The 20741-nt window shown below is 40.4% G+C and overlaps 1 protein-coding gene across 1 annotated transcript in view; it reads left to right on the top strand.

Annotated features, from left to right (window-relative positions):
• LOC110158704 (inositol 1,4,5-trisphosphate receptor type 1-like) overlaps nt 1-20741 on the top strand; it is a 264915-nt gene that overhangs the window by 13812 nt on the left and 230362 nt on the right. Inside the window, 1 exon segment of the mRNA XM_055160081.1 lies at nt 9170-9240. Coding sequence (XP_055016056.1) covers nt 9170-9240 — 71 coding nt within the window.

Raw genomic sequence — 20741 nt, 5'->3', positions numbered from 1 at the left:
TCCTTCTTTCTATGGGATTTGGGAAAAGCTTAATATACCACTTAGCCCCGTTAGCGGCGCATTACACACGTCACGAAAAAAGTACCCACCTACTGTTGAGCGAACGAATTCTAACACTGTGAGGTCTGATGGTTTCTACGAAGTGAAACCGGCTGATGAATCAGGTTACGGAAGTCTATCCTATTCACACAAATATTTACTCCATAGTTATGTAGCTCTCTGCACCTCCTGCACATCACGCCAGCAAGTTCTTTTGTACTAAATTAACTACGTGGCTCTGCAGAATCCTCATGTCTCACTGATACATGAGAAAATAATCCAATTGGCGGTTTGTCTAACGTGGTTAGTACACTGCAGTGGGCGTTTGGCGGTGAAAACAGGAGTTGATCAGCAATAATCTTGAAAATAAGCAATTAAAGATTGAGCAAACATGCAAAAATCACTCCAAATACAACTCTGAGAGGGGAAATGAGACGGGGGAAGACTGTTAAATGGATAAAAGCTCTGAAAAGTCCATGTTGTTGTAGCTGAACACAAGCAGTAACATTTTTACAGTGTGTGGCAGAGACACGGTTTGGTTTGGCCCGATGCTCTCACTGTTAGAAACAAGCCACTGCCATTTATGATAATTGTGCCTTGGTGTCACCACGGCCACGCCTAAAACTGGGTCACTGGGTCAAACAGGGACATTCTACGTAGAGTTCAATAATAATAATAAATTAATAGTTCTAAGAAGGGTGTGAGGAAGTGAAGGAGTGAATGTGTGAATGTGTCTGTGCAGAGGAATGCAGTTCTGTCAGTGTGTGGACTGAAAGACTCAGAGCCAAAGACTGCTCCACAACTTCAACTGTGGATATGTCAGAGAGAAGAGGAGAGAAAGAGATGGGGAGAAGAGAGAAGCGAGAGAAGAGGAGAGTAAGAGAGAGGAGTACAACAAAGATGGAGAAAGATGAAGAGGAAGAGAGATAAGGCAAAAGAAGTGGAGAGAGACAGAGGAAGAGAAGTGAAAAGGAGAGGAGATTGTAGAGACTGCTGTGTCATGAACAGTCACTGAGGGGAAATCCAGGTCTGTAATAAAGCAGACCACTGTAAACAAACCACACTGGAGCTTTATTTTTCATCATTTATAACCTTAGAGACAGTTACAGTTTACAATATAATAGAAAAGGACTCAAAAATACTCTGGATTTAAATGTACCTTCATTTATTCACATGTGTTTTAACATTTTGAACAGCACTGGTTCCAATTCTGTGAAACCGTCCGGTTGGTGTTGATAGTAAATCAAGAAACTAAAAACATTATCATAACAAAATACAAGTTAAATTAAAAACAAGGATTCGTTTAGCCCAAAATCACAAAAAACAGTGGTGAATTTAACAGAAATCAAACACAGAATCAGTCATGGTACACTAAAAGACAAACGGGTTCCCATTATATATTGATACTGTGCAGCTGATGTCATCAACAATCCCTGTGGATGTGATGCTAACTGTAGGCTCTGCTCTGTCTGAAGTTTTGTTAAAGTGCATTCAGACCAGAGCCTCAAAAAACGTGTCGGACGCCTCTAATTGGACGCCTTTGCATTTGAGTTCAGACGCCCCCGAAGCGTGTCTTGGACGCGGTGGACCAACGGGAGAAAAATACTTGATGCGCGTCCAGGGCGTCCATTGCCCTGGAAACAAGTGCCATTTCCTGGTCACTTCCAGGAACAACTACATAAACACATCAGCGGAGGTGATCGGCTCAGCGGCTGCAGTGTGTTTATATTTATACTGTGGTAATGACACTGGTTTAGTCCTGCTTTAGTCCTGGTTTAGTCCTGGTTTAGTCCTGGTCCAGTGTTGGTTTAGTCCTGGTGTAGTCCTGTTCCAGTCCTGGTGTAGTCTTGACGATCAGTGGTTGTGGCTTGTATATATTTATACTCCACTAATAACACGTCATAGATTTTTTGTTCTGGTGTTTATGGCTGTCAGCTCTTTCTCTTTCTTCTCCTTCTTCTGGACAATAACATCTGTACATCACTGGATAGTTGTCCTGAGAGGTTGACACGGTGCATCCGACACCAGAAGTTCAACTTTTTTGACTTCTGAAGTTGACGCCGTGGACACGTGTCCAGAGAGTTGATGCATATACGTTCAAGATGCGCTGTGTTGATTCCAGACTCGCACCGCGCTGACCCCCGAAGACACGCCACAAAAACGCAGGACGCCCTAGATGCCTTGACGCTCTGGTCTGAATGGAACATTATACTTTAATCTGAGTTTTATTTGACCACAATGTGACCTGAAAGAGCTGACTTCGCTGGAACTACAGCAGATGATCTGATCTGTGCTGTTAAAGTGTCTCATGTAACATTACAGTCACAAACAGTTTGTTACCTGGTCCCCGAAGAGTGGACCAAGTTTTGTATTCACCCTGTGTGTCTGTGTGTGTGTCTGTGTGTGTGTCTGTATGTGTGTTTGTCCACCCTCGGGTATGTGGGTCAAGCCCCTGTCCCCTATGCCGCAAAAACATTTTGGTGATGAGTCGAGGTCATTTGAGGTCACACAGGTCAATTGAAAGGTCACACCATTATAAAGGACAGACAATTTCAGCAATTTCTGAACCATCTCCGGCCTAAAATATTCACCCAATCATCACACAAGTTGGCACACACATAACCGGGGTACAGTGGATGTTACAGGTTGAAACTGGTCAAGGTCACGTGAAGGTCATGGTAACCAAGGTCAAATATGCGTTTTTGGTCATACCTCTGTGAAGGATCGAGCGAGAGCAACGGGAGTGGACTCAAAATCTCAGAAAAAGTAAACACAGACATTCTCATGTGTGACCAATATCACACAAATGTTCATGGGCCTGTACAGATACACACATGCATTGTGGATATAATGATCATGTAATATGGGCTGGACTCATAAACTGCTTCTGTGGTGATGAACTAACCCCACTGATGCCTCATGGGGACCAGGTTGATTGTGCTTGTTCAGTTTGTCACTTTCCCCTTTTTGTTGAAAGTCAAACTCCTAAACTGGACCATGAACACTCGCACTGACTCACAGGATTATGAAAATGTGCTCTTTAAAATCCATTTTGGGTTTTCAGACTATCTTAAAACTTTTTCGACAATGAGCTAATGCGATTATCGTTGTGTCGCTGCTGAACATTCTACCATAGAGGTACATGTAGAACACCCCTAGCACGATGTCACTGCAAAGCATCAATACCTTGGTAGATATTGGTGGAAGTTTGGTAAACAGCACCAGAAAAGACCAAACCACACAGAGACTGGACAGAAAAAGGAGGATGTGGGAGAGAAAGAAAGTGCAGACTGTGGCTCCCTCCATTTTTCATGAGTCATAGTGGGAGGCGGAGAGAGAGAGAGATGAAGAGAGAGAGAGATGAAGAGAGAGAGAGAGAGAGCAATGAAGAGAGAGAGATGAAGAGAGAGTGAGGGGGGTGGATGGAGAGAAAGAGGGAATGAAAGAGAGAGAATGGAAAGGCGAGAGGGAGGGATGGGTAGAGAGAGGGAAGGGGGGAGAGCGTGAAAGAAGGAGTGAGAGGAAGTGAGAGTGACCGAGTGAAGAAGAGAGGTAGCTAGAAAGAGGGATAGGAGAGAGAGAGGCAGATAGGAGAGAGAGAGAGAGACATAGGGGAGAGAAGGAAAGAGAGAGAGAAGTGAAGAAATGAGGAGAGATAGTGAGAGGGGTGGATGGAGAGAAAGAGGGAGTGGGAGAGATGGAATGAGAGCGAGAGGGAATGGGAGGGATGGGTAGAGAGAAGGAGGGAGAGAGTGTGAGAGAAAGACTGAGAGGAATTAAGTGTGAGCGAGTGAATAAGGGAGAGAGGGGTGAGCAAGAAGGGCAGAGATAGATAGCGAGGGAAATAGGAGAGTGAGAATTAGTGTGAGAGAGCAAGATAGGAGAGAGAAGGAGACAGGGAGAAGAAGAGAGAGAGGGAGATAGGAGAATGAGAGAGAGAAGGGGAGGGAGATAGAGGAGAGAAGGTGGAGATAGGAGAGAGAATTAGAGAGAGAGATAAGATAGAAAAGGAGAGAGAACGAGATAGGAGAGAGAGAGGGAGATAGGAGGGAGAAGGAGAGAGAGGGAGGAGGGATACGAGAGAGAATGAGCGGGAGAGGGAGAGAGAGAGGAAGATAGGGCAGAGAGAAGGAGTGAGAGACAGAGAGAAAGAGAGAGAGATAGGAGAGAGAAAGAGAGAGGGAGATAGGGGAGAGAAGGAGTGAGAGGAAGAGAGATAGGAGAGAGAAGGAGAGAGAGTAAGGGAGATACGAGAGAGAGAGAGAGAGAGAGAGACAGAGGCCGATAGGAGAGAGAACGGGAGATAGTAGAGAGAGAGAGAGAAGGAGTGAGAGAAGGAGAGAGAGAAAGATAGGGGAGAGAAAGAGAAAAGGGAGATAGGAGAGAGAAGGAAAGAGGGAGAAAGAGAGAGAGAGAAGAGATGAGTAGATTACATTAATAATAGTGGGCGATCATGACATTCATATGTGAGGCCACTTATACTAATACTACTACTAATACTACTACTACAAATTACCACTGTTGCCATAGCAATTAAAGGTGCACCACGCAACTTTTCTAAGGGAGGGTCCACTACCCGCTTGCCTCCATGGAAATGTTATTGCTTTGCCTGGAATGTTCCATAGTGTGACATTAAACATTTCCATTTAACATTTCTTCATTACAAGTGTTTATCAAAAATACAACATCTGTGAATAGGGACGCCTCTCCACAGATCTGACTGTCTTCATCATGATATCTATACTGTGGAACATTCTAATCAAAGCAATAACATTTCCTTGGAGACGAGCAGGTGCTGGACCACCGCAGTGTACCAAAAACAAAATACATCTTTTTGAGTATTAAATTGTTAAATTGGTAAAATTCCCAACAGGAGCATTAAAGCTGCATTGCGTAACTTTTCTGGTGGAGCATCTGTCAAATGCTTTTCTCTGTGGAGATGTTGTTGCTTTGTCTGGAATGTTTCACATTATGGCATTAAACCTTTCTATTTTCATGGAGACCAGACCAAGTTACAGGTCAGATCCGTGGAGAGGCGACCCCGCTCACAGTCACAATGTTTGTTTTTCTAGATATTTTTGAGCTATAAAACAGTTTAAATGTCATACTGTGGAACATTTCAGGCAGAGCAGTGAAGTATCCATAGAAACCAGCAGGTGATGGACCCCCAAGCAAAAAGTTATATAATGCAGCTTTAAGATTTGAGAGAAAACCTGCATTTTTTTCCCAAACGTTGTGCTGTTCTTAAAATATTTGACATGAAAAACCAATAGGACAATTTTTAGTTCTCCTCAGATAGTCAAAAATGTAAACAAAAGAGAGTAGAGCTATTTTGGGAAAGCTCAGTTCCACAGTTGCACAATGAGAAGAAAAAAAAATCAAACCTACTCCATCTCTATAAATGCCACAACAGTTTTACTTATGAATGAATTGTGCATTTCCTCCTTTGCTATTCCAGTAATGCTCTTGGTTCTACACTAACACTGTGCAGACGTCTCACCCCGGCCCCTCTCTCCTCCACACCCCGCTTCAGATGCTCCTGTCTGGGTCACACTCGCAGCCGTTAACCCCCTGAAGTACTGAAAGGGGGAGATGTGATAGAGCTGTGTATTTAATGTGATTTTAATTAAGATTCAGTCTTAGGTCTTTTTAAAGCTGCACTATGTAACCATCACCCGCTTGTTTCTATGGAGATGTCTACGAAGAGCCTGAAATCTGCTGAAACCCTGCAAGACACTGACATGATACAGACAGAATAGAGACTCTTTGTGCAGGAGACATGCGCAGTCTTAGGGATTTAAAAAGTGATTCAGCACAACTTAAAAAATATAGGTCCAACTTAACTGTATATAAATATATATATATATATATATATATATATATATATATATATATATATATATATATATATATATTATATATTTATATATATTATTTTATTTTATTTTTTGCCATATCACTTAGATCAGGGGTCCCCATCCCCCAGGCCAGGGACCAGTACCAGGCCGTGGCTGCAAAAGTGCGAACCCCTGCTCCCATACACCGTGTGGACCATCCGACTGCCGAGGGGGACGGTCCTTGCAGCGTACAGGACAGGGGAAGGTCCGCGTGGCGTATGGGCCCCCCCACATACGTCACATCATGCAGAATCCCTTCCCCCCGGGAAGTCACACCGACCGTCCCCCATCCCGTACGTCATGCAGACCACCCCCCCTCGCGTGGGCTGCGCCACTAAACCAGAACTAAACCAGGTCTAAAACAGGATTTAGCTAGGACTTAACCATGCTGCCTGACCGCCCACCGCGCCTCCTCCCATACGCACTCACCCCCCATGATACTACAATTTTGAACTACAATGTCTAACTCAATTTCAACACTAAAGAATAGACTTGATACTCAATACCAATTCCGATACCACAGTCATAATAAAAAACATTCTTTCTTTAGACACTTTAATGTGATTTTCATCATTAAATGGTAGGACTTTCTTTTGTATTGCCATGTGGTCTTATATCTGTGTAATCCCTCAGTGGATCATTCTAAAACTATTCAGGAAAGCTTCATTTCTGTCCATTACTGTCAGTGGGACTTTTTCATTATCGTTACCTGCTCATATGAGTATTGAGTTTCGATATCAGTTTCAGTATCTTATTCTCTATACTTTTGACAGCTCTAGTCTCCGGTCTTTCTCTGTTATTCTCACGCTGCAGGGTTAAGTTTGTAAGTTTGAAAATCCAGCTGCTCTTTGTGGTTGTTTTGTACATTTTTGCCATTTCTTTTTTTAAGTCATCATTGAAAGCAACTTAATGTGCATACGACTGGTTTGTCTACTCAATAAAACAAAGATGATATAATTATACATAGCAGAGGTTTCACAAAATCGTAAAAATGACTGTAATGTTCTTTGAGAGGAACAGAATCAGCTCTCAGTTTAAGATCTACAAGTGTAACTGAGCTTCTGACAGAGCAGTGTCTACAGTTAGCATCACACCCTCAGGGAATGGTGATGACATCAGTTGCAAGGTATCAAATGCCTGTTTTTATTTTTGTTTTTATTCTCGTGATGTTCAGCAGATGTGACATGTGCAGAGGTAATTCCAGTTCTGTTTCCTAGCAACTGTAACGTTAACAAGGGCCAAACACTAAATTACACAACAGTTTTATTAGACTAATAAAATCGATGTCAACACCTTCATTTTGTTAATTCCACAAACTGTCAATGAACTCATGAAAAATTATGATGAATATTTACTACAGGTACAAACCAAGTCAGAATTAGGAAAACATGAACACCACCCAAAGGCGTACAGTATGTCCTTTACGAAACTACACATTTTACTTTCATTTCATCGTTTTGTTTGTGCTCTTAAATTTATAGGTGCACTGTGTCACTTTTGGTTTGGGGGTCCATCTCCTCCTTTTTTTCTATGGATATGGCTCTGTCTGGAATGTTCCGCAGTATGACATTAAACAGCTCTAACTTACCGTATTTTTTGGACTACAAGGTGCACCTGATTATAAGGCACAATATCAGTAATGTTGAATTCTCTCATCTATTTTCATACATAAATTGCACCGGATTATAAGGCGCGTTAACTGAAACAAACAGACGACACTTGAGACTGATCCTTAGCCCAGGCGTCCATGATCCATTGGCAGATCGTGGCGTAATTCGCCTGGCGTTGCCTCCCTGTCTTGGTGAATGTGGATTATGAATGTGGGTGGAGAATTTAAGTTTGTTTTTTTTAATTCCTATGAGGACGACTCAAGTATATATTGAGTAATAATGTGTTTAATGCAGCTTTGAGTACATGTGTTTATGTTTTACAGAAACAAAACTTAAAACCACATGGCTAAAGCTCCTTGTGCACTGATGCGGTTGAGCTTCTGTTGGACTAAAGGACAACTAACTTCGTGAGGCTCCTGACTACAGTTGCCGTAATGCTTTGACAACCTTTCACCCAGTGTGCCTTCATAGTTTACAGAAGTCGTACTAAAACATTATGACAGATTTTTGAGCACTGTGTACCACAAAAAATTGGTTCGAGGTCAGTAAACACAACCTGAATTAACAGATAAGGCACAGTGTTGATTTTTGAGAAAATTAAAGGATTTTAAGTGTGCCTTATAGTCCGAAAAATACGGTGCATTTATTCAATTACAGGTGGTTTTATAGCTCGAAAATACCTAGAAAAATAGACGTTCTGACTGTGAGCGGGATTGCCTCTCCGCAGATCTGACCTGTAACTTGGTCTGGTTTAGTCTCTTTCTATCTTTCTCTGAAGATAGAAAGGTTTAATACCACACTGTGAAACATTCAAGATGAAGCAATAGGCGAGTTTCATTGTTGCCAAAAGCGCGTGTTGCATGCTGGGAATTATTTTGGTCGGCGGAAAGAAAAACTAATTTAACATGACGGACGGAGCGAGAAAGCACGTAAAGGGTATCGATCCCAGTTATTTATCCACTCTAACAGCAGAGGACTGAAGACGATTTGACCAGAAATTGGTCATAAGCATCGATGGACGCCAAATCACCCTTTTCAACCCCTACAGAGCCTGGACCAAACCAGATTTCTGGTCTGAATCGCCAACTACCTGGCCAAATATTCACTTCGGCGATATCCACAATGACTTGGTGGAAACTCCTGGGCCATTCACAGCAGAAAAGATGAAAGCCTCCAAGAGTCTCGATGTGTTGTTGAACTTGTTGGAGTCCACGGTTTGCTAAGATCTTCTACGTTTGCTCTGCGAATGTTTGAAAGCCATTTAATTCAACGTTAGCAGTTCTTTTCACTCTGAATACGAAAAAGACATTTTCCTTCTTCCGTGCTTCTGTTTGTGCATCCGATAATGCAGCAGGAATTTACCATTATCGGAGGTTACGCACTGTGTTTGACCGCTATCGTGTTTCTTGCCTCCGACCAAAATATTTCCCAGCATGCAACGCGGGCTTTTAATAACAATGACGTCAGCTGAAACTCGATTATAATGTAAAAGCATTTACTCTGCACCAGAAAAGTTATAGAGTTGGTGAAATATTTATGATTTCAGCTCCTATCAAAATAACAGTGATGTTTTGTTCCTCTTTTGATCTCCTGTAAATGTTTGGTTTGTGTGTGTCTCCTCAGCCTGGTGGACGATCGCTGTGTGGTGCAGCCTGATGCAGGAGACCTCAACAATCCTCCAAAGAAGTTCAGAGGTGAGACGTTTAAACCTGCTCTTTGTGCCACACTCCTATGGGCGCCATTATTTTCTGTTTTTGTCACACATTAATTGGAGAATTCTGAAATCGGTCACCCCTTTCCAGACAAACTCACTTTTCTGTTTGACAGCTTTTGTTGGATACTTAATAAATGAAGACTTTGGTATGATGTTTGCAGTGGTCCAAAGTAGGGGTGTGCAAAAATATTGAAATATCCATATATTGTATTGTTGTATCGATATCATGGGCTGCTGTATCGATATATCGCCAAGAGTATTTTTTGTTACATTTTACAAAATTTTTTTGTTACAGAGCTACAGTTTTGCTACTTGTTCTGAGGAAGGAAACTTTTTTAAGTGACACAATTGACATTTTCACTGTTTTGTTGATTAAAATGTTTGTATTTCATATGAACTTTGCACAAGAAGTGGTTTAACAAAGACTTTTATTATCACAGCCATGATTTAGTTTTTTTTATTCAACCATATTGAATCGATTTGAAATATATTGTATCAAATCATATCGAATTGAAAGCTCACTGTATCGAGACATGTATCGTTTCATGGCCTGTGTATCGAGTTATGTATCATATCGGCACCTTCTTAATGATTCCCAGCCCTAGTCCAAAGATATTCCTCATTTTTCACCGCTATGGATTTAGAAGTACTGATGGTAAATCTAACGGCACTTCCTGATTTATCAGACAGTTAAACGCTTTTTAATTTTATACAGACATACACAGACTTATTTTGAGCTGATATACGTATGTGTATTGAACCAAGACACATCAAATAAAAAAAATGTTGCTTTAGAAAATAATACTGGGGTTACTATAACATCAATATTCTGTTTATGAGAGTCAAGATGTTGGTTGTTGTCAATTAAAAGAACATTAAGTCATACAGTTAATATGGAAATTTGAGGAGCCAATTTCAAACAAATGTGTGGCGATTGGACTCAATATTTGTAGATCTTCAGTTTGGTTATTTCATTCAAAAACAGTACATCTCCCATACACTTATATAGGCCCCTGCCCTCCATGTGAAATTATGACTTCAAATTCTATTACTATGTATGTGACCATAGTGCTTCATTCTCTTGCCTGTTGTTTAGAGCACATATTAGCTTTAGGCCTATTTTCACAAATATTTCACTGTCTTTGGTTGTACAGAGCCTTCTTTCATATTCTCTGTTGTGTGTTGTCGCCTCCACGTAAACGTAACAATCTAAATGAGCCAGTGTCCAGCCAGTGAAAGTCAGTGTCCAGCCCTGTGCAGGTCAAAAGCACTGCTCCTCTGACCGTCCTGTGAGCTCTGACCTGTTCTGTAGGACTAGGAGACATTTTGAGTGTAAATGACTTGAATTCACGATATTAATCTTGATTTGAGTCATTCGAAATTAGGGTTGTGCAAAAATATTGACCTATGAATGTATCGTATCGTTTAATGTGATGATACGGTATCGAAATCATGGACTGCTGTATTGATACATCACCAAGAGTATTTGTTGGTATGTTTTACTAAATTATTTTGTTACAGTTTCGCTGCTTGTTGCGAGGAAGGAAACTTTTTATGCGACACATTTGACATTTTCACTGTTTTGATGATTAAAATGTTTGTGTTTCATATGAACTTTGCACAAGAAGTGGTTTAACAAAGACTTTTAGTGTCACAGACATGATTTAGCCTTTATTTTTTATTGAACCTTACCAGTGCGATTTGAAATATATCGTATCGAATCGAAAGTGCACTGTATTCGAGATTGTATTGTGGCCTGTGTTTCATGGTATGTATTGTATTGGCAACTTCTTAATGATATCCAGCCCTTTTCGAAATCAATTGTACCCACTTCTCGAGTAGCCGGGGCTCAGTATTATATTTATTCGGAGTGTCTATTTGCACCCTGGGTGTTAATAGTTCAATGGACACGATTCTTCTATTTACACCCATCTCCAGAAAAAAGGGAATGGTGACGTGTCTGCTTATGTCGTTTCCTATGAAAAGTGTGGGGAGGACCAGGACTAAAACCAGGACTAAAACCAGGACTAAACCAGGACTAAAACCAGGACTAAAACCAGGACTAAACCAAGACTAAACCAGAACTAAACCAGGACTAAAACCAGGACTAAAACCAGGACTAAACCAGGACTAAACCAGAACTAAACCAGAACTAAACCAGGACTAAAACCAGGACTAAACCAGGACTAAACCAGAACTAAATCAGAACTAAATCAGAACTAAACCAGAACTAAACCAGAACTAAACCAGGACTAAACCAGGACTAAAACCAGGGCTAAACCAGGACTAAACCAGAACTAAACCAGAACTAAACCAGGACTAAAACCAGGACTAAACCAGGACTAAATCAGAACTAACCAGAACTAAACCAGAACTAAACAGGACTAAAACCAGGACTAAACCAGGAACCAGGAAAAACCAGGACTAAACCAGACTAAAACCAGACTAAAACCAGGACTAAACCAGGAACTAAACCAGAACTAAACAGGACTAAACCAGACTAAAACCAGGACTAAACCAGGACTAAACCAGAACTAAATCAGAACTAAATCAGAACTAAACCAGAACTAAACCAGACTAAACCAGGACTAAACCAGGACTAAAACCAGGACTAAACCAGAACTAAACCAGACTAAAACCAGGACTAAAACCAGGACTAAACCAGGAAACCAGACTAAACCAGAACTAAACCAGGACTAAAACCAGGACTTAAACCAGACTAAATCAACTAAACCAGAACTAAACCAGAACTAAACAGGACTAAACCAGACTAAACCAGACTAAAACCAGAACTAAACCAGAAAAACCAGGACTAAACCAGGACTAAATCAGAACTAAACCAGACTAAACCAGGACTAAAACCAGGACTAAACCAGAAAAACCAGAACTAAACCAGGACTAAAACCAGGACTACTAAACCAGACTAAACCAGAACTAAACCAGAAAACCAGGACTAAAACCAGGACTAAACCAGGACTAAACCAGAACTAAACCAGAACTAAACCAGAACTAAACCAACTAAACCAGGACTAAGACCAGGACTAAAACCAGGGCTAAACCAGGACTAAACCAGAACTAAACCAGGACTAAAACCAGGACTAAACAGGACTAAATCAGACTAAACCAGAACTAAACCAGAACTAAACCAGAACTAAACCAGGACTAAAACCAGGACTAAAACCAGGACTAAACCAGACAAAACCAGAACTAAAACCAGACTAAAACCAGACTAAACCAGGACTAAACCAGAACTAAACCAGACTAAACCAGACTAAAACAGGACTAAACCAGGACTAAACCAGAACTAAATCAGAACTAAACCAGAACTAAACCAGGACTAAACCAGAACTAAACCAGGACTAAACCAGGACTAAAACCAGACTACTAAACCAGGACTAAACCAGAACTAAATCAGAACTAAATCAGAACTAAACAGGAAAACCAGGACTAAACCAGGACTAAACCAGGGCTAAACCAGGACTAAACCAGAACTAAATCAGAACTAAATCAGAACTAAATCAGGATTAAACCAGGACTAAACCAGGGCTAAATCACTACTAAAATCAGTACTAAAACCAAGTCTAAACCAGGACTAAACCATTAGGCGCAGACTGTGATTGACTGATCGATGATTCCGCATCATTTTGAGTAAAAAAATAATATATATATTACTGATTTTCAATGGACTGGTGCCTTTATGTTTGTACTGACAGTGAGATTTTTTGTTTTGTTTTGTTTTTTTAATAAGTAACCTGAATGTAAATAGCATTTTTGTCTAGGAACACCCGGGTGCCCTTCTATGTGCCACGCAAAATACACCCTGTGTGTGAAGAACAATGTTAGATATTTACACCCTGGGTGCAAATAGCATCTGCCTTTTTTTTTTTTTTTATCAATATTGTATGTCATGTGTACAGTGTCTTTGTAAAAAATAGGAGATTTGGTGCATTTTTGTCATAATCCATTAAGATTTGAACTGTAGACCGCTGAATAAATTAAAATAGTTGTTCATTTTGTCATTTATTTATTACAGCTCAGGCTTTTTAATGATACTGCCTATTTAAATAGTTTTACTGACGTTATCTTAGTAGTTTCTATGTTATTGTTTATCGCAGCATCTCTCTGGAGCAGTATATCGTGCTTCAGAATCTGTTTTTGTAGCAGGCCTACTCTTGAGCTTCACTGCTTCATTGCAAACTGGGAATGACACACGAGCCCAGCGAGGCAGTGTAGAAAACAAATCTGATAAGAATATGGGCTTACGTCAAACTAGTCGTCATATGAGAAAACAACAGACCAGACAGTTTCTTGAAATGAGGAAAAGTATGAAAATTGAAAGGTGCACTATGTAACTTTTTGGCTGGGGATTCTTCACCTGTTTGTTTCTGTTTTTATGCCATTGCTCTTCCTGGAATGTTCCACAGTAAAACATTAAACAGTTCTATCTTATATTTATTCAATTACAGATGGTTTATAGCTCAAAAATACTTAGAAAAACATACATTTGCCACGTTTAGCTTTAATTCCGAATAAAAATACTTTAATTCTACATAAAAATGAATCCCGCTTTAAAAAGACCATGTAAACACTTCATTCCTAAAATGATTATTCGGAATGAAACTTAATTTTGAAGTAAGTGGGTGGTTTATTCTGATTTTAAAGCCAAATTAATTTATTCCTCGATCATGTAAATGTTTATTCTTCTAAAAAAAATATTTGGGTCGTTCAGTGCCTGCTCGTTGTGTCGCCCTTCTGATTAGGGATGGGTATGATTAGTCGATTAGTTGATAATTGATCATTAAGTATTTCGTCGATTACATTCATTTTTAATTGACAAACTGAATGTAGGATGCTGTGCGTAGCGTAGGGTGACCAAACATCCGTTTTTCCCCGGACATGTCCATTTTCCACGTCTTGTCCTGGCCGTCGTCTTTTTTTTTTATAAAGTGATGCAAATGTTCAGGTTTTCATGATCTTTCATTGGGGCCATTAAACTGAGACAGACACAAACAGTCGGTCATCCTGCAAAAAGCCGAAGCGCAAATGCGCATTTAACAATGACTTGAACCAGAAATTCTCCGCTTTTCGTTCCGGTCGGGACAAGTGTGAGGCCATGTGCACAGTGTACAAAGCAGCACATATGTTTCGGTGTTCAGTGGGGGTGCCAGGGTCCTCAAAGCATCAGGACACCCAAAAACATGAAAAAGCTTTGCCAGGTGAGCGTAGAACAATGTCGATGACGAGGCCCCAAACAAACGCAAATATGGTCACACTAACCTGTATTCCACTGAGTCGTGTCAGTCAGTCCAACAGAAGTTGACTGCATCAGCGCACTGTTTTTTTCTTCACTTTGTTTATGCAAATTAGCCATGTGGTTTTAAGTTTGGTTTCTGTGAGACTTGTGCAAAGCTGCTTTAAACACATTATAATCTCACAAGGGCTGATGTGGCTCTAGAGTGGTTACGGTTTATATGTTGTAAAGTTTAATTTATTTATGCAGATTAGTAGTAATAATAATGATGATCTTTTTAATATAAAAACATTAATGATTAATCGATAATTGATCGTTAATTCTCCTGACGAAATTTCATTGAATGCCTGTCCCTACTTCTGACGTGATCCAGACGATCCGGCTCCACCAGTCCTGGCTTCGAACTTTCATCCATGTCTCTCTGGATTTGTGAGCGGGATGTGGGAGTGGGCTGAGGTAGAACAGCCTCACACTCAGTTTGTCTTCTTCCTCCTTCTCCGACACTCTTCCCTTCTCCTCCTCAGCTGACAGACGTAAAGTGTGATGAGAGAATTCTCCAGCTGCTGCACAATTATCATCAGAACCACTGCGAAAAAAGTTTGGTCATGTTTGTGTCCGTGGAGTAATAACAAACCGAGATGACAGAAAAGCTGGTAGCAGCTGAAGTGTGTGTTCTTCTATTCGATGTAAATACGTTGGTGTCTCTGTCCAATCAGAACCCTTCTCCACCCCCAGACTTTGAGCCCAATTAAATAAAGACGATTTAAGGTGTTTTCCATGTAAACCTCAATTTGAAATTATTTTCTCCATGTAATAATGAATTTGGAATTAAAAAATACCATGTAAATGTGGCCATTCTCATTGTAAGCGGGGTTGCCTCTCCACAGATCTGACCTCTAACTTGGTCTGGTTCAGTCTCCATGAAGATAGAAATGTTGAATACCATACTGTGAAACATTCCAGATGAAGCAATAACATCTCCAGGAAAAAAAGCAAATGACAGGCCCTCCATCAGAAAAGTTACGCAATGCACCTTTAAACAACTCCCCAACGTAATCCCCATAGCAACAAACCGAGTAAATGAGTGTGAAGCGTTGTTACGTGTGTGTTTTTGCAGCGTCGTCCTGGTTTTCGCTGTGAAAAATGTGCTTTACAAACAGAAGGCTGAAGGCAGAATCAGATTGGAGAAGTTTCTATTCTTAGCTCTCGTACAGGAAGTAGGAGTTTCGTGTTTGTGTAATGCATCATTTACATTCTTGTGCTAGCATTAGCCTTAGCAGCATTTTCAGGAGACACATGTTTAACAGGGAAATCAGATCAGTGTTGAAATAAGTTGAAATAAGTCATGGTATTTCTTAGACAAAGGTGTAGCAAAAGAAAAATGCAACTGTGTCAAGTGAGCAAAAGTTTTAGAGTAAAGCCTTTTCACTTTTTGAAGTGTGATGAATTGGTGAAGTAAATATAGATGATAAACAACAAACTCTAAAGCAGAATTATCTACAAAAAACAAACTTAAAGGTGCATGGTGTCACTTTTCTGGTGGAGGGAAATGTTATTGTAGGGTGACCAGATGTGTCTATTCACCCAGGACAGTCCCAGTGTTGAGCCTTGTGTCCCCTGTCCCTGCAGATTTATCCAAAACCATCAATTTCTCCCAGTTTTATACAAGAAATGTCCCAGGTGTCCCTATTTTACGGAAGCCGAGAGGGGTCACAACAAACGCAAACGCCGCTACAAATACAAATGCGACAACACAACAAGAAGCCACAATAAACCAAAAAAGCCACAACGGAAATGACCGCGGGACTCTATTTTAATGCAAACGCTGCAACAAATACAAACGCCACATTACAAACACATTTAAAAGCCACAACACATCAGTATGCCATAACGGAAGTGACCACGGGACTCTATTTTCCGACGAACCGATCAAGCGGCAAGTGAAGAAGAAGAACTACAACGTGAAACGAATAATGATAAAACAATAAATTAATTTTACTTACGTTTCCAACTTATCTGTTCCTTTACTTTTCACGTTGTAGTTCTTCTTCTTCACTTGCCGCTTGATCGATCCCGCGGTCATTTCCTTTGTGGCTTTTTTTGGTGTGTTGTGGCTTTTTGTCGTGTTGTCGCATTTGTATTTGTTGCGGCGTTTGTGTTAGTTGTGACCCCTCGGCTTCTGTACTATTTTGACCACTTTGATGCTCACCAACAATAAAAAGATGAATACATTGTAATTTTTTAGCTAAAATACAGAAAATTGAGCTTGAAAATGTCCATAAGGAAAAAAAAAAGCACCGTCAGAACTCCCTCAGATAATCATTAACCAACAATGTAAGTTATGAATGGATAATTAGTCACAGATACACTCTCTTTTCACAAACACAACCCATGTGTATCCCAGTTTTGAAATCTGGCCACCCTACATTATGTCTAGAATGTTTCACAGTCTGGTATTAAACCTCACTGTCTATATCAGGGGTCACCAACTAGAGCTGTGCAAAACTATCAAAATATCAATATATTGTATTGTTTAATGTGATGATACTGTATTGATATTGTGGATTGTTGTATTGATATATCACCAAGCTTATTTCTTGGTATATTTTACCAAATTATTTTGTTACAGAGCTACAGTTTTGTTGCTTGATCAGAGGAAAGAAACTCAATTATGCAACACATTTGACATTTTCACTGTTTTGATGATTAAAATGGGTGTGTTTCATATGAACTTTGCACAGGAAGTGATTTAACAAAGACTTTTAGTATCACAACCATGATTTAGCCTTTATTTTTTATTGAATTGTATTCTGTAAAGAATAGCAACAGAATAAAATGACATTTTAGATCCAGCTCACTAATGAGTTGTGTTATTTTTAGAACGGGCCTGCGGGCGACTCATGTAGTCACTGAGGCACTGTGCTGGTGATAGGGCTGGAGTCATTAAGAAGTTGCCGATACAATACATACCTCGATACACAGGCCATGATACGATACATATCTCAATACAGTGAGCTTTCGATTCGATATGATTCGATACGATATACTTCAAATGCGTTTCATATGAACTTTGCACAGGAAGCGTTTTAACAAAGACTTTTAGTATCACAACCATGACAACCATCGTATCGAATCATATCAGATCGAAAGCTCACAGTATCGAGATATGTATCGTATCGTGACCTGTGTATCAAGGTATGTATTGTATCCCAGACCTATCACCAGCACAGTGCCTCAGTGACTACATGAGTCGCCCGCAGGCCAGTTCTAAAAATAGCTCAACTCGTTAGTGAGCTGTTTCTAAAATGTCATTTTATTCTGTTCCTATTCTTTTTGATCACCTTTGTATTTATATAGATTTAAAAATAACAATATCTTAAAAATATGTTCATCATACATGAAGTTTAGATAAGCCATTTATATGAGTGAGTTGTTTTTTTTTTGTGCTTACAGTTTATGCAAATGAGTCATGCAGTTTTAAGTTTCTGTAAACGCAAACAAATGTGGCAAAGCTGCTTAAATACATTATAAACTCAAACTAACTGATATGGCTTTATAATGGTTATGGTTTTATGTTGTAAAGTTGAGTTTATTTATGCAGAAGATTTAATTAATAATCTGCTGCAGTGTAGAAACATTGGGTTTGATCTGTGCAGTGGATTGTGGGAAACCTCACAGCTCCTCACACTGGTTAGGAACCTTCTGTGCTTCCTTTGCTAAAGGAGCTCATGGTTGTTTGTATTTTATCATTTTTGCACTTGCACATTTGTAAGATTATGTCAAGAAAGCGGGACAGTGCATTTAGAAGCGGGACACTGGTGTGCAAGTAAACACACTCACAGAAGCAATGGTGATAATTGTAACACTTTTCTTAAAACTTTTACAATGACTGACATTAATAAGTGAAAGTGCTGAATCTTGATCTCTGTTTCTCACCTTGCTGCCATCGTTGATAATTATTGTGAGAAATCATGAACGCGATCATTGTCTGCACATAGATAGATGATTGTCATGAATCATTATTAATAATGTAGAACTAAAGTCAAACTGAGCACATGTGTTATTTCAGAATAGAGAGATATCAAACTGTAGTTCTTCATATGACTCAGTGCCCATGAAGCAGCTCTCAGTTTCAGAAAGGTTGGTGAACCGTGATCTATGTGGAGACCAAACCAGACCAAGTTACAGGTCATTTTTGAGCTATAAAACCACCTGAACTGAACACATATAAAGTGGACTTGTTTAATGTCACTGTGGAACAGCCAGCCGAGAGACATAGTCCCTCCAGGGTGTCCTGGGTCTTCCCTGGGGCCTCCTTCTGGTGGGACATGCCCGGAACACCTCCCGAGGGAGGTGCCCAGGAGGCATCTGGAACAGATGCCCGAGCCACCTCAACTGGCTCCTCTCGACATGGGAGGAGCAGCAGCTTTACTCCAAGTTCCCGTGTGACTGAGCTCCTCACCCTATCTCTAAGGGAGCGCCCAGACACCCTGCGAAGGAAACTCATTTTGAGCACTTGTATCCACAGTCTTGTCCTTTCGGTCACTACCCAGAGCTCATGACCATAGGTGAGGGGAGGAACAAAGATTGACCAGTAAATCGAGAGCCTCGGCTCAGCTCCGTCTTCACCACAACGGTCCGATACAGTGACTGCATCACTGCAGATGCTGCACCTGTCCACCTGTCAATCTCACGTTCCATCCTCCCCTCACTCGAGAACAAGACCCCGAGATACTTGAACTCCTCCACTTGAGGCACTTTGATTACCTAACTAATGAATAACTACTTGTCTTATTTTCAGTAAAATATGTGTTGAAACAACTAAGTCATTTTTAACATTCCAAAGTTATAATCGGCATAAAAATGCATCTGAGTTCTTCAAAAAACACTTTTAAATATTATATAATATATTTTAATTAGCAGATATCATATTAATATTCAAAGTTTTTCTATATAATTCAAGTTGTTTATTAATAAAATATTGATTTTCATAGGGGGGATCAATAATCTATGGGGGGTCAACATACCATAATAGGATTCTGACCCCGGGGTCAAAATACTATATGGTATGTTGACCTCACCGCGGGGTCAAAATCCTGTACCACATCCAGGCGACTGAGCGATTACACAGACTTAACTGGAGATGCTCAATTTTCTTTAATCACACCAATTTAGTAATTTTCCAAAGCAGTGACCATATTGTAATGCATGGTGATTGAATTGGACAGGCCTTTACATTTCCCATATACAGTATGTCAAAACATCCCCTGTTTTGGCATAACATTTGCGTATTCATGAGCATGTTTCATTATTCAACATCTTGCAACCCGTATGGCATGAGAAGGAGCGTCCGTTGTTCATATATCGTTGCTGGTGCTTTAGTGTGTTAGTGTGTTGGACCGGTGCTCTATCAGAACCATGTGTTAGATTGGGGTTAGGGGAAGGGCTGTTGAACCTGGAGTTGTGGGTGAGTCTGTACACTCTGAGTGGACTTGGAGTGTCCTCTGCTCCGGTCAGCTGCTGCAGACATGATGGACATGAGGCCTGGGCTGTCACTGGATGCTTCAGAGATGAATGTAAACAGAGAAGAGGAGAGAGGATTAGAGAGGAGGAGAGGAGAGGAGGAAGGAGCAGAGGAGAGAAGAACAGAGAGGAGGAGAGAAGAGCAGAGAAGAGGAGAGGAGAGGAGAGAGAAGAGAGAGGAGCAGAGAGGAGAGAGAGAGAGAGAGAGAGAGAGAGAGAGAGAGAGGAGAGAGAGAGAGAGAGAAGAGAGAGAGAAGAGCAGAGAGGAGGAGAGGAGAGGAGAGGAGAGGAGAGAAGAAGAGAGAGGAGCAGAGAGGAGGAGAGAAGAGGAGAGGAGAGGAGAGAAGAGGAGAGAGGAGCAGAGAGGAGGAGACAGGAGGGGAGAGGAACATGCTGAGTGATGAGAAATAACACCATTATTGAAAATCAAAATTATTCGTTTAAAGAGGGTCAGCAATGAGATGAAGTGAGAGGAGGTAAAAAATAATAGAAATGTCTTACACTTGTACACTGTGTTCCAAATTATTATGCAAATTATGTTTTGCTCTGATTTTGCCAAATTACCAATATAAATGACAATCATCATCATTTTCAAGTCATCAACCTTTAGAGTACAATTTAAATGTTACTGAACAAACCTCCCATGTTGTCGTGAAGAACTGAAAATGGTCATTAGTTTATTTTTCAATTAAAAGCATTAGTGTATT

The sequence above is a fragment of the Boleophthalmus pectinirostris genome, unplaced genomic scaffold (genome assembly GCF_026225935.1).
Source record: "Boleophthalmus pectinirostris isolate CB_2022bp ecotype Guang Dong unplaced genomic scaffold, ASM2622593v1 HiC_scaffold_3, whole genome shotgun sequence".
NCBI lineage: Eukaryota > Metazoa > Chordata > Actinopteri > Gobiiformes > Gobiidae > Boleophthalmus > Boleophthalmus pectinirostris.
This window is presented reverse-complemented; position numbering and strand designations above follow the sequence as displayed.